Raw genomic sequence first — 15,335 nt, 5'->3', positions numbered from 1 at the left:
TTCATATTAAATATAAAAAGTCGGTTTTGAAATAAACGCAAAAAATACCTAGGGGCTATTCATAAATTACGTCATTTCAAATTAGGGGGGGGGGGGGGGGGTCTGGACATCGGATGATGGTAGCATGACGTAGGAGGAAACGGGGTCATTCGAAGCATGATTTTTGGATGATTTTAGGGGGGGGGGGGGGTCAAAAATCGTCAAAAATCGATGACGTAATTTATGGACAGCCCCCTAGTAAAAATTAATTAAGTAATTTACGTCGATGTAATAATCATTTAGTTTTTTTTTATTTTAATTTTTTACAGAACAACGAATATAATACTCCGGGGTTATCCGAAATAAAATGTTAGGGATTTTTTAAATTTTGAGTTTGGACTACGTTCCCAGACATACATACTGCCGATTTTGATAGCATAGACTGACAAATGTAATATTAAACGCCAAACTTCTATGAAATTATGACGTTCAAAATAACACTTGCATAGTCTGTGCTAGCAAACTCGACTTAGCTTGCCTTGGTCTGATTCTAACAAGCACTACCTACCTACCAAAAACGCAGTAAAAAGTCCGATTCTGCCTGCAATTTGCATGCACTTTGCGTTTAAAGTAGTATATATATACCACCAGTAATATGTAATTTTAAAACCGTGTCCACCTTTAAAATTCACCTCCGTAAATTCATAGGTACCTTCACATACATTCACCTATACAGGGTGATCAATCCAAATGGGTCAGTATGGAGAAGTCAGAAACTATGAGAGATAGCGAAATCTGTTCTTAGGAACCATGGCGTCGATTTTAGATTTAATAATAATGGCATTCAAACTTTTTTATTAACTCTCATACATAACCGGGAATCAAACCTGGTCGAAGTTTCTGTAAACAATGTTAGGTATAAATTCTGTTAGTTTTTTCGTTGTTATTGTTGAAAGTTATTAAGTGTTCCATTTTCAAATTTATAATTGGATGGATGGATCTCTCATAGTTTCTGACTTCTCCATACTGACCCATTTGGATTGATCAGCCTGTATACTGGCTAAGCAAAGATGCAACACTTAGGCAGCCCTGCACACTCACACCACCAATCACATAGACATTTACATACATACACACAAACATCCAGAAGACTTATAGGCTAATTTTGTTTAAATGTTTTGAATGTTAATTTTATTCAAGCTTTCCTTTATTATTGTACATTGTGTCCTTTACTGAGTGCCACCTAGTCCATGCACTGGGCCTTACTGAAACATGTGGCTCATACCGTGACACCTAGCTCAGTGATTGAGGACCATTTAGCGCAACTTTTCATTTTGTGTAATTATTCTTAGTTAGCTTTAAGGTTATGTTATTGTACTAATAAATCCTTTCTTCTTCTTCTAAAAACTTTGACTCATTCATAGGTAATGTAACTAGGGCAACAACACTAACAGATACTGAATAGATAGTCTAGGTATATCACGAGAATGCCTATTTACTTACCGACATGTTTAATTTATAAGACTGTTTGTTTCTCAATAGGTAAACAAAAATAAAAATATAAATTTTAAAACCAACCAAACCATCTCACGGAACAGGAAGCGGATGCGAGCACTAATGCAGAATATTCTCGAATCTTCATATTCCAATATTGATAGTACGCGTCGCGTACGTTCTAAGATTACTTCCATAATGCATTGTACAGGTTGATATACCATACTGGTCAGAATTGAAATAGACGCAATGTTGTAGCTGAATTTAAGAGTTAAAAACTGCATTCAACAATCCCTACAAATAATATAAATGTGAATGTAGAGGTAACTATATGTTTCTCTTTCTGTTACCTCTTCACACTTAAAACGCTGAACTGATTTACATGAAATTTGGTATAGAAATAGTTCGAGGCCCGGGAATGGACTTTTTATCAATCATCATCATCGGTCCACGCAGACAAAGTTGCGGGCAGAAGCTACTTATTTCATATACCCAACTAACAATCGCAATCGGTAAATTATTTAATGAAAATAGACCTCAATGTGTTCTTTTTCGAACTTTTGCCTTTTTATTATGTTATTGATTATAAATAAAAATAAATGGCGGCGTAAGATTTTGCGATCGCGTGGGTTAATTTTGACGTTTATATGTATGTATATTATGCAGGGTAACGATATAAAATTGAAAATAAATGAAAAGGTTTTCGTGATTTTTTCTATCGAGCGAACTTTAAATTTTTAATGTTATGCTTAGAGTCTGCCCTCACAAATATAGCCTAGTTTCCGTGTGATTTTTTCAGGCACTTGCCCTTAACTAAAATGAGTGAAAATTCAATATAAAAACTACACTTATGTTTCTCTATGATAAGTAGGTTTTAGTCAAGTTTTTATTGCTTCTTAGATATAACTTACCTTAAAACACTTTTGCATTAGGGTCGCTCACCCTGTATACTTATGCCTTTTCCACGGAATGAGCAACTTAATAAAGATCCTACCTACAGCATGAGTTGAAGCAATATCTTCGTAGAATCATTTCATTTTGAAGAACGTTTGAGAAATGAAACAACTTTGTTTATTTTAAACTTGGTACATTACGAGTATTAATTACGAAATGTATTTTGAACTTGACAATATGATTGCATCAATTATTTTACATCTCTACAGTGTAAGAAAATAGCGGCCAAGTACGAATCGGACATTTTTTTAAATTATCTCATTGCGAAAAAACTAAATTTTAAAACTACTGTTTTATTTAGTAGGTATTGAAAAATGGCTGAAAAAGTGAAATTTCAAGAACTGGATCCACATTCAGCAAAATTGTTATCGGGTCTATGTCCAGGTATTTACAAATATAATATCATTCATAGTATAAGCAAAAGTTTCAACTAATTTGTCAATTTTAATAACAAAAATTCCGTAAGATTCAGACTTTAAATACAGACTGTTTATTTAGTTACCTGCAATAATTTACGGGGTGAATATATAGAGTCATACTGAGCAACTTTTACTATGGGACCAAGCTGATCATTAGTGGTTTGGAGGTAGGTATCAATTGACCGCTATTGTTTTATTTTGCTTTTCGGTTAGTTTTATATTTGTTTGCAGATATTCCCAAGTTCGGCCGTTTTGGAGACGGAGGTTGTCTAATATCCACCAATTACAAGGATGATGCCGAAAAGTTCAAGACTTTGACGGTTCGGCCTGACGACGTCTGGATTATCACTTTTCCTCGTTCCGGTAATTTTCTACAATTTCTTGTCGGACTATAGCGCTTATGACAATTGCAATTTTATGGAATCGAAACTCATTTATTATATAATAAGTTTTTAAGTGTTCTAATTATAAAATGAATATAAAAATAAAATTAACTACAATTAAGATAAGTAAAGCTAAAAAATAAAAAATACCTATCCAAATTTTGCGCCCTTGGTAGGGTGCCCATCACGCAGGCAGCGTTCCCGCGCTTAATTGCTATGGCCAATCTTTGCGCGAGAAAGCTGCCTGCGCGGGGGTCACCTGTGGCCTCCCTTAGGCGTTTGCTGAGCGCCTTGTGGAGCCCCCGAGCCCCCCTACCTCATGGATCTAGTGTCTCGGTCTCGACGACACCCTTATTGCAATTTTATTGTCTTTCTATTATACGAGTATAGGTACAACGTGGACACAGGAATTGGTTTGGCTGCTGAAGAACGACCTTGATTACGATAAGGCATCGAAATCCGACTTGCAACAGAGATATATTTCCACTGGGTAAGTTTGCAGTGCGTTTTATTTTACGAAGTTGTTAGTTTTAAGTCTAGGTGAGAAATGGCGAGACCTGATGCCGCACCAAGGTGCAAGTGATATGTAATTACTTAATTACCAAATAAAGTGGAGTTAGGCAGGACATGTTGCCAGGCAGAGTGATCGCAGGTGGACCAAAATGAAAACGGAACGGTGGACGCGGATGTATGCACCTGGCATTCTGTTAGCTCGTTGGGTGCTCGACTCGCTCGTATTTAGGTATATAATTAATAAAAATCAATAGGTTATTAAAATTGACGCTCCTAATTTATTTAATTTTACCTCCTTGTTACAGAATTAGACAACTGGCGTTTCCAGAATTGCTAAAAACATTCGGAAGCCGGCCCAGTGTCATAAAAACACTGGAAAATGCGCCTTCTCCCCGGTTCATTAAAAATCATTTTCCGTTGTCCCTGTTACCTGGGAATCTCCTGAATACTGCTAGGGTTGTGTACGTGGCTCGTGATCCTAGGGACGTAGCAGTTTCTTTTTATCATTTTTTCAAATTGATGAACCGTGATGTTGGAGGCTTTAAATTGTTTTGGAATCTTTTCATTAATGATTTGAGTAAGTACGGCTTGTAGTATTCCTCTAAAGCCCACAGACTGCCTTTCCACTGAGGCGGAGATGAGGGGTGGTATGAGCGCTCTGATCATTGACGCGACCGATGCGTGCCATGGCCAGTATGGCCGCTGTAATAAAAAACTATTTTTATTGCAGTTGCGTATACTCCGTTCTTCGCGCATTTAAAAGAAGCATGGGCACTCCGTCACCACCCACACATGCTCTTCATCTTTTATGAGGACTTATTAAAGGTATTTTGGTCAATTGCTGATAAATAAACTTGATTTCATTTTTGTACTTGATAAATTGAGGAAAAATAAATCGTGATCTTCGACCATGACGGCAATGGTCAGGAAATCGCAGATTTTCCGCAGCAGAGGGCAGCATTCCATCGCGGCAACGTCGTTGGAATCTTCGGGTCCCATAATATGTTTTATGATTTAACTTCAACGGACCTACCTAATTTAATTTAGATAAAGATAAATATAATAATGCATGATGGGCTTCGTCAACTGCCTACCTATATAATTTAATGGCAAATACAAATTTGTTCCACTTCGATACGGAACAAAAGTTCCAAGTAGGTACTGGCGGCATTTCCTCGATATTTGACGACCAGGAAAATACCAGAGCGAGGTTCGCAGCCCATTCTCTCAATAATTTCTTTCTCATTGCATTGCAGGATTTGCCCTCAGCTATTAAACGCATAGCTACATTTCTCGATAAAGAAGTGACGAATGAGCAAATCGCGAAACTTTGCGTCCATTTGCACATAGACAACTTCAGAAAGAATGAGTCTGTTAATCTGACATGGCTGACTAACCGCATTGGCAACCCTAACGCCGAGAGCTTCATACGGAAAGGTACTATCCCTAAAAAAATTGTATTGTAATCTTCTGAGCATTTTTTATATGTATACTCGTATACTATAGCCTCTATAGGTATGTTTTAAATCTTGGCCTCCAACGCCAAAGACCGCCATTCTTCTCTGTCCAAAGCCGTTTCTGTCCAGTCGACGGCGCCGCGTTCGCTAAGGTCTTTTTGCACTTCATCTCTCCAGCTCCGATGTCAGACTCCAATGGCTCGGGCACGTAGTCCGAATAGGTTAAGATCATGCAGTCTGGAGGGCGTAATAACAAATGACTGAAGACCGTCTGGACGCCCTAGATAGAGGAGACGAAGTGCAAAAAGACCTTAGCGAACTCGGCGCCGTCGACTGGATAGAAACGGCTTTGGACAGAGAAGAATGGCGGTCTTTAGAGTTGGAGGCCAAGATCCACTTCGAGTCGCTGCGCCACAGCAGTAAGTCAGTAAGTATCTTTCCAGCGGTACCTAGGACGTCCAGAAGGTATGCCATCATGTTTCGGCCATGCATTAAGCATTGACATTGGTTAAATATTGTTAGGCATTGGTTAGTGGGTCTTACTTAAATAATTGCAAATTTCTTATTAACTATATATGTACATATATACTTACTCACACTAAGACGAGGAGGTTCACACACTCATATTGGCCTTTGCGTCTATTGCAGACGATTTATGGTGTAACATACATTACACCGCCTGGGACGGAATTAAGGAAACGCTGGGATGCCCAGCACCTACATTACCTTCTCGGCTTCACTGTCTTAGGGCTAATTTAGACGGCGCGTGAACTCGCATGCGATTTTAGTTACATTGCGGACTGTCGGTTACGTCCAATTCAACCGACCTATCAAAACCCGCAATGGTATGAAATTCGCATGCGAGTTCTCGCATCGTCTAAATCAGCCCTGGGCCACAGGAAAGGCGAGATTCCCGCAGCAAACTTGTCTCCACACGTATTGGTTCACACACTAAGATTTATGTTTCAGGCAAATCGGGGGGCTGGCGAGAGCACTTCGACGAAGAGATGACGGAGCAAGCGCAGCAGTGGATGCGCGAGAACCTCTCCGACTGCGACCTGCGCTTCCCTGATGCCGATCTTTAGACATACACTATTATACAAATAAATCACGCTTTCTTTACCCAGAGGCTAAGCCTAGCGGTGCAGAGGGGCAACGCCGCTAGCGTTTTTGCGACCATGCGGGAAGGGAGTGATTTAGGGGAAGTATTTTATATTTAGTATTTAGTTTTAAGTTGTGTTTTGTGTTAGCATAACTTTAATTTACTTGCGTGTTTATGTAATATTTTTTTATATTTTGAATGATAATAAACTTCTTGTTAATAAATCACTCATTATAGCTATAAAACTTCTTCACCTGTGTTGTCTCTCTCTCTTTCAAAATCTTTCTCTTCTTAGTGTCTTCACTCGCACGACAAGATGATCGCAAGCGCAGCAGTGGATACGCGAGAGCCTTCCCTGATATCGATCTTTAAACGTATTGTAGGTATAAGGTCAATGTGGGTAAAGGATGACTCATGTTATAATAAAAAAAACTATACTAAAGTCCTTCTTCCGTGCAAAAAAAAGCTGCATAAGTATGCATAATAAATTATATAAATATTTCGTATAAGGTGTCACTTGATTAAACTTTTTAACTGTAATGCGTGAAATAAACTTGGTCATAGGTTAGCAAGTGGCGTAAAAAAGATGCAAGTCTCGCAACACAATTCGTCTACTACAAAAAAGTTTTGAGATGTACCTAATGTGAAACCTAGTTGGATAATATTAATTAGGTACATCTTAAAACTTTTTTGTAGTAGAAGAATTGCGTTGCGAGACTTGCATCTTTTTACATGTAGGTATTTGCATGTATTGTATGTTTTTGATGGGATTAAGTTATTACGCGGCCTTAATTAGGGTCTGTGACAACACTGTGTTCTTGTGCGGTGTCGGCATTTGCGCAAAAATTTAAGGCGTCGGTCCACAGTTACTTTTTACTATAGGTATAGTATGTATATGTAACGCCGTATAGGTAAATAAGGCTACAAATATAATGACCACCAAAAATACCCTACATAAAGAAATGAGAGATTTCCAAAAAAAAATTACTAAGCACCAAATCTTGAAGAGCAAATTAATGCGAAATTTTCACCTAAATAAACCACTATGATTACCAAAAAACCGGTCAAGTGCGAGTCGGACTCGCGTTCCAAGGGCTCCGTAAGTAGGTACATCTATTAGGTAAATTTTATAATTAGAATACGACTCCGTGTCTGAAAAGGCCTTGCAACATAATTTACCAACGTTTAAAACTGTTCTACAATATTTACTCAGATGGTTCTAATTGTAATAATTAATAAATACGATAATTACCATTCATATGGTGACCTAGCCAAGATTCCAATTGTGTGCGCAACGATAATGAAACGCTTTCAGTCTCTCTATCACTCTTACATATTAGTGCGTTAGAGAGACAGATCATATAGCGTTCCGTTGTCGTAGCGCAAACGATTGGCATCTTGGCTAGGCACCCGTTATGTTCATGTTATGGTTGCGTTCAACCTTGAGAGGCACTATTATTTTTAAGAAATATTCCTTCTTCACTTTTAGGAATATAGGGCGCAGTTAGTGACGTGTTTATAATAGCTTAAAATCATTATTTATATGCGTCTTTGCGAAAAAGAAACTAATTACCTATTTATTTGAAAGTGCTGTATTGTATTGAACAATGGCTGACAAAGTGAAATTTCAAAAGCTGGATGAACCGACTGTAAAAATGCTATCGGGCCTGTTTCCAAGTATTTAATTATTTATTCCCTTCGGCAGCTTAAGTTTGCTCATCTCTTGTGTTTTGTAACCTTGGCAATTAAGATTCCATCATTAAATTATAAAACTTATAAATTATTGATTTTGGTTGATCTTGTCTCTTTATTAACACAAGACGTGAACAATAATTTTATTCGAACTAATTTAGTTTAGATATACCTTATATGGGCCGTTTTTTTGTCAGATTTCAATAAAAATTGGTAGGGTTGAAGAGCTTCCACAGTCGGTATAAACACGAAATCCCAATTTGGGCCAAAAAATACAGTACAAAATCTACGCGTGCACCAAATTTTATTAAAATCTGACAAAAATGAAAAAACGACAACAAAATAAAAATCGGCCCATTTACCTTATAGTCTGGTTATATTATATTATTTTACATGTAAACCATCACTATTTTTAAGTCATTGATTTTTATTTTATAACCATGAAATACGTGTTCTTAATTAAATTATGTTTATGTTTATTTTTGAAACAATCGATTTCGACTGGCAAATCAAATCATATTACTTTTTGGCAACCGGGTTTATTAACCTAATTTGTCCCTGCTGAATCCGAATTTGCCGGTTGCCCGATCGAAATCTTGACCGGAATTGAGATATTTAAGATGGCGATCCTAATGAGTTCCTTGTATAAGACACCATATATAATATGTATGGCGTACCGAACTATTTGAATACTTTGGATGCTACCTACTATACGACGCTGACTGGACATCCACATTTTTTAAGTATATTTTTTTAATAATAATAGTTTGAAGACACTTGGCTTGGAGACGAAATCCCTTTTTTGCAGATTGGCCCGATTGTAGCCGTTTCGGCGATGCTGGTCACATGCTACCGACCACGTACAAGGATGACGCCGACCGGTTCAACACAATGAAGGTTCGGCCTGATGACGTCTGGGTTATCGCGGTTCCTCGCTCCGGTAAGAAATTATATCGCAAAAAAAAATATTCACCGAAAGGAAGATGTTAGAAAGGTCCGGGTCCTGGCCGAGGCTTCCGACACTTCTCTTTTCGTATGAGGGCACCGAAGGCGCTTGGCATTGGAGTGCGCCCCGTTTGTCAGGCTACACCCGATTCTTTTAGGATGAGGGCGCCAGACGTCTGGCTTATCCCGACACTTTTAGTATGGGGGCGCCCAAGGTGCCCAACATTGAAACGCGCCCCGGCTGGCGGCTACGCCCGGCTCTTTTAATAAGTACTTCGGAAGTTATGAGGGAACAGATAAACATACATACTTACCTCGTGCTTTGAAACCCTTCGGGCTTCCCCTCGTGCTTCGCAACGCTCAAGATTCCATTATTCGAACCACTCGCTACGCTCGTGGTTCAATTTTGGAATCTTTCGCTTGCTCGGGTATCAATATTAGCACGAGCGGTTAAACAACAACATTGCCCCCTCGTAAAACAAATAACTATTATCTACGTACTTTGGATACTTATGTGGAGTAGGCCACAAAACTTTAACATACTCGTAAATTCAGCAAATAGGCCATTCAGCCTCGACCGCAAATACCGGCCAAAATCATAACCCTACTCCTTTTGGCTTGCCGTAGTCGGGTAAAAAACTGGAGTATATTTGTCATGTTTACCAGGTTCAACATGGACTCAAGAATTGGTTTGGCTGCTGAAGAACGACCTCGATTACGACAAGGCATCGAAAAGCATACTGGAGGACAGATATATCTTTATCGGGTGAGTATATTAAAGTAGTTAATTTTTCTTTGGGAGGAATATAAATAAAGGTACATATAAACACAATAATACAGTGACAAGGTTCTCAACAAAATATAAATAATATACAAATATAAAACATTAGTAAACCTTTTTACAAGAGCAGAATATGAGAATACGTCACATATACTTTCTATAATATTAATATCCAGAGAGGAAAGTGATGACTTACTTTTGTATGGAGAAGGAAAGCCTCTTAAGGAATGTTATCTAAATATATTACCACCTTGTTACAGACTCAGACAATTGACGAATACAGAATTGCGAGCAATACTCACTGAAAGGAGGCCCAGTGTCATGGAGGCATTCGAAAATGCGCCTTCTCCTCGGTTTATTAAGAGCCACTTTCCCTTGTCTCTGATGCCTGAGAATCTCGTGGACATTGCTAAGGTCGTGTACGTGGCCCGTGATCCTAGGGACGTGGCAGTCTCTAGTTATCATTTCATGAAATTGATGAAAAATGATATAGGAAACTTTAAATTGTTTTGGAATCTTTTCATTCAAGATTTACGTAAGTGTTGTAGGGGAGACCGAGGTGAGTTGTGACAGATGAGAGTTGTGACATTGTCGATTTTTTGGAATCTAATTTAACTGTTAGCGAGCTCGCAACAGATGTTTGTTAGCTCGTAACTTGAACTAACAAACGCGCGCTATTGCGACCTAGTTTCTAGTTAATAGATTCCAAAAAATCGACGATGTCACAACTCTCCTCTGTCACAACTCACCTCGGTCTTATTGCACTCTGATTGCACTAAACTTTGATAACTAAGTAAGTGTAAGTAGTAAGTAGCAGGGCTCGGAAACCGTTTTATTTTTCAAACTCGAAATTCTTTATCTAGAATATTCGATATTCTCAATGTTAAAGAACATTCGCTAGGTACTCAAATTCTACGGTGAATGGCAAATAGTCATATCATAATAGAAAGTTTACAGTCACATACGACTGATACGACTTTTTGTTTTCGAACATCACGGTCGACACGATGCCGTCCTATTCCCAGCGGTTGGCTACTCGAAACTAGCAAGCGTCTACACGCTATGATCTAGAATTATAGATGTCTACACATCTCCAAAACCCCAATATAACATGACCTTGAGATCCATAACAACCTATGCGTAATCGGAGAGCTTACGTATACCGGTTTCTTTAACCATTGACTCGCATATTATAAGTAACATTGATAATGTTGTTACCTAAGCACCTGTAGTTTACTGTCAGACAAAAGTAAATGTCGTAAACAGCGGGCTCAGCATGGTTCCATTTTTATCGACTATCACTATGTCCATCACTTTCGCACTTACATACTTGTTAGAACGTGACAGGCATGGTGACAAATGATAAAAATGCGACCGTGCTACTAGGGCAGATATAATTATAAGCTTATTTTTTCTCTATTTATTTTAAAGTGTAAGTCTGCGTTTATTTTATTTTTTGCAATTTTTAGGGTTCCGTACCTCAAAAGGAAAAAACGGAACCCTTACAGGATCACTCGTGCGTCTGTCTGTCCGTCTGTCCGTCTGTCCGTCTGTCACAGCCTATTTTCTCGGAAACTACTGGACCAATTAAGTTGAAATTTGGTACAGGTAAGTAAATTAGTGACCCAAAGATGGACATGTAACTTAAACAAATGAATTTTAAACATGGGGGCCACTTTTGGGGGGTAAATGAGAAAGTTAAAAAATATAGTTTTTCAAAATATATCGTGTTATGAGAGATAAAGAGCTCATTTTGAGAATTTCAAATATGTATTTTTTATATAGATAGAATACATAGATTAGAAGTGATTTAAGAAAATAGCCAAAAAATTACCATTCCCCCCACTTTATCTCCGAAACTACTGGGTCTAAAATTTTGAAATAAATACACAAAATAGTTCTTTACCTATAGATGACAGGAAAACCTATAAGAAATGTGCAGTCAAGCGTGAGTCGGACTTAATGTACGGAACCCTTGGAACGCGAGTCCAACTCGCACTTGGCCGGTTTTTATATATTGTGACCCTTTATGCCACTTTTGTGTTATTTCTACTCAGAATCACCAGCTCTTTCGATCCTAATGGGATAAAAAAATGTCCCACAGTTTTTTTCTATTGTGTTACCATTTCTCCATATACTTTGTATGGCAGTAACAAAAAGGAAAGTTTGAAAAATTTATGGAAATTTTAGGACACGTTTTTCTCCTATAAGGATGAAAAGGGCTCGCGATCCTGACTAGAAATAACACAAAAGTGGCAAAACAGGTCACAATATATAAAAATGCCAAAAAATAAAAGAAACGCTCAAGTAACCGCGAATAAAAATGGAGCAAGCATTAAACACGAGAATGATTCAAATAGGGAAATTAGCCTCCCAATATGGTGTTTTAACACCTGGAGGCTTAAAATTTGCCGGGAGGTTTAGATATTCTCGAAGTTAAAAAGGTAAATACCATGGCTACACTTTCATACCCCAAATCGAACAATTTTTCGTAAATTTTTAGTTAAATGGCTACAATCCGAAAAAAAGTTTCGCTTGCATCGTGGTTTCCTAAAACCACACAATTTTATTTTCAGTCCTGTATACTCCGTTCTTCGCCCATTTAAAGGAAGCATGGGCATTACGTCACCATCCAAATATGCTCTTCATCTTTTATGAGGAATTATCAAAGGTACATTTTAGATTTAATACACTTGAAAGTGAAATTCCAATTACGACAGCATTACAGCGCCTGGTTGCTGCTGGCATTGTTCGAGAAATGGTATTATCAAAATGTCCTTGATTACAGAATAATGTAGCTGCCAGCATTAAGGTATATTACTGAGGGTGCTGAGGCCCTACCGCCAACATCGAAAAGTCGAATATTGTAATCTGGCGGCCTAGCCAAGGTAACGATCGCTTGCGCTTCGCCATCGAATCGCTTTGTGTCTCTCTATCACTCTTCCATATTAGTGTGACAGTGGCAGTTGCGTTTCGTTGCCTACGGAGCGTTATCGATTGGCAATTTGGCATGTTGTCTACAGGGCCTGCCTCTCTATCGCTTGATATATATGGGCGATAGAGAGGCAGATAACGATTTTCGGTGTTGGTGGTATTGGCCGTCTTTATAACGACATTGCCGCGCCGAATCGTGCGTTAGCATGACAACTTAAATGTCTTTCTCAAATGCAGTTGCATTCGTCAACGTAGGTAGTTTAAAATAGCTCGAATTTAGGTAATAAAGTAAGATTTTACCTCACTAGTGGGCGCTGCTATAATTAATTTTTTAACCCTTTGACCGTAATTTTTTTAACCTTTTGACGTCAAGAGGCACGCGGCACGCGCGACTACAGGCTATCAATCTTCGTGCAAGATGCACGCGCCGCGCCGCGCACGATTGACGTCACGTTCAAAACTTTTGTAGCTTCCTTGTCACTTTAAACTTCAATATTTCCTTGCAGGATTTGCCCTCATGTGTTAAACGCATGGCAACATTTCTCGGTAAAGAAGTAACGGATGAACAAGTAGTGAAGCTTTGCGAACATTTGAATATAGACAACTTCCGTAAGAACGAGTCCGTGAATCAGACGTGGCTGACTGGAAGAGTTGGTGACCCTGACGCTGAGAGCTTCATACGGAAAGGTACCGTCCCTAATATTTTTACACACTTTTACTTAGCTTCACTGCGGACGGCAGCAGACGACGCCCAAATTGCCAAGTGTCGCAAATATGCATTTTTTGAAAACTAATTATGAATTTGTGGCACTTGTGGCGATTGAAACTTTCGGTCCTTGGTCGTCAGACATCAAAAAACTAGTAAAAGAAATTTCTACCAAACTACACGTTTTTATCTATACCTACATATATAATATACCTTTGCTTCAAGTCTTGGCTTCCGACACCAAAGACCGCCATGCTTCCAAAGCCGTTTCCGTCTAATGGGTGGCGCCGAGTTTGCTAAGGACTTTTTGCATTCAGTACATCTCTTTAGGGTCAATTTTCAAATAGGCATTTTTGGCTGTCCCACGGCTAAAACTCGAAGTCCAGAAGACTAAAAGACTGGGTCTGTATATATTTTCATTCAATGTATTATAAGCTTTAAAAAGCATGCACAACTGTACCTAAAATATTATTTGTTTCTGACAAAATCGCATTTGAAGTTCCAAAAACGGCGAAATTTGCCGTTTTTCGCGTGTCCCAGTGGCGGCATAGCGCAATAAAAAAAAATCATATCTTTGGATGTAGGCAACGTATTATAAACAACTTTGTATTTTTATAAAGAGCATTTTCTAGAGGATTGATTTAATCATATTGATAAATTAATGCGTTATTTAATAAAACAAGGGAAGCCTTTTTATCGCTGTCCCGCGCGGCACCCGTTTTGTTATGACATAAATATACCCCCTATAATCTTCTTTGTCTATTGAATAACGGTTAGATTAAATTTACGACGCAATAGTGCGGTTAGTTGGGCATCGATTGACATCGAATGTAGACGCGGAAACAGTTTAATTTATTTAAAAACAGGTAAGAATCTCTTTCGATATATTTTGGTACGACTACAATGACATTTGTATGGACGCTTAATACGTTGGTACATAGTTGAAATAAAAATGTTTATTTTATAATAATAGTTGCAAATATAGTGTTAAAATATATAGTAAAATAAATAAGTGAATCGGTTGTATTGTGTAGGAAATATCGGCAAAAAATATTATTGGCGACATGTCGCGACATTTGTATGGCGACATTTATACGGCTATTTTGACCGTAAAAATGTCGATTGTGGCATACAAATGTCGACACAGTGTCATACAGATGTCGAGAAGGTGCCATACAAATGTCGTCAGGGTCTTATAAATATATTTTTTGTTGTTAAGAGCCCTTTCTAAAACGATGATTATAAATCAGATTTTTCAAAAATAAAAAATTGCCATACAAATGTCGTAAAAACACCCTCTTCAAAAATTGACCCTTTAGTGTTACCTAGGACGTCCAGAATGGAAAAGGTAATGAATGGTCTTCGGTCATTCATTAAGCATTGGCCAATGCCAACCGAGTACCGACCGATTATTTAACCAATGTTAATTAATGGTTATTGGCGGGCATGGAAAGCAACAAATAATTGCAAATTTATTATGTTTTTAATCACGCTAAGATGAGGAGGCCACACACTAAGATTAATGTTTCAGGTAAATCGGGGGGCTGGCGAGAGCACTTCGACGAAGAGATGACGGAGCAAGCACAGCAGTGGATGCGCGAGAACCTCTCCGACTGCGACCTGCGCTTCCCTGATGTCGACTATTAGACAGGATTCATATTTTTACACAATAAAATCACTGTTTACCACAATAAGACTACTTCATCTGTGTGACTCTGTGTCTGTCTATCTCTATCTTAAAAATCATTCTCTTGTGCGTGTGTCTTTTGAAAAATAAATTATAGATAAGAAGCTATTTTGACTTTCCTGACGCCGGTTTATACATGGCTCTAGATTTTGTTACTTACAATGGATACCAATATCAACCTCAAATTAGGTACATATTTGCGAAAATAAAATAAAAAACCGGCCAAGTGCGAGTCGGACTCGCGTTCCAAGGGTTCCGTACATTACCCAATTTTTAACAATTTATTTTT

General features: G+C 38.2%; 2 protein-coding genes across 2 annotated transcripts; both read left to right on the top strand.

Moving 5' to 3' along the window:
* The first annotated feature begins 2,741 nt into the window (after positions 1–2,741).
* On the top strand, positions 2,742–6,419 carry LOC134795889 (sulfotransferase 1B1-like). Its single transcript, XM_063767819.1, is given in 7 exon segments — positions 2,742–2,811; positions 3,078–3,209; positions 3,620–3,719; positions 4,048–4,319; positions 4,473–4,567; positions 4,999–5,179; positions 6,169–6,419. Coding segments are annotated over 7 exon segments (1,101 nt in total).
* Positions 6,420–8,822: 2,403 nt separating this feature from the next.
* Positions 8,823–15,006, top strand: LOC134795887 (luciferin sulfotransferase-like). Its single transcript, XM_063767818.1, has 6 exons — positions 8,823–8,933; positions 9,605–9,704; positions 9,980–10,254; positions 12,296–12,390; positions 13,160–13,340; positions 14,891–15,006. Exons 1-6 carry the CDS (start codon positions 8,840–8,842, stop codon positions 15,004–15,006), a joined length of 861 nt encoding a protein of 286 aa, XP_063623888.1. The 5' UTR covers positions 8,823–8,839.
* The last annotated feature ends 329 nt before the right edge of the window (positions 15,007–15,335 follow it).

This window comes from Cydia splendana, chromosome 12 (assembly GCF_910591565.1).
Source record: "Cydia splendana chromosome 12, ilCydSple1.2, whole genome shotgun sequence".
NCBI classification, from domain to species: domain Eukaryota; kingdom Metazoa; phylum Arthropoda; class Insecta; order Lepidoptera; family Tortricidae; genus Cydia; species Cydia splendana.
This window is presented reverse-complemented; position numbering and strand designations above follow the sequence as displayed.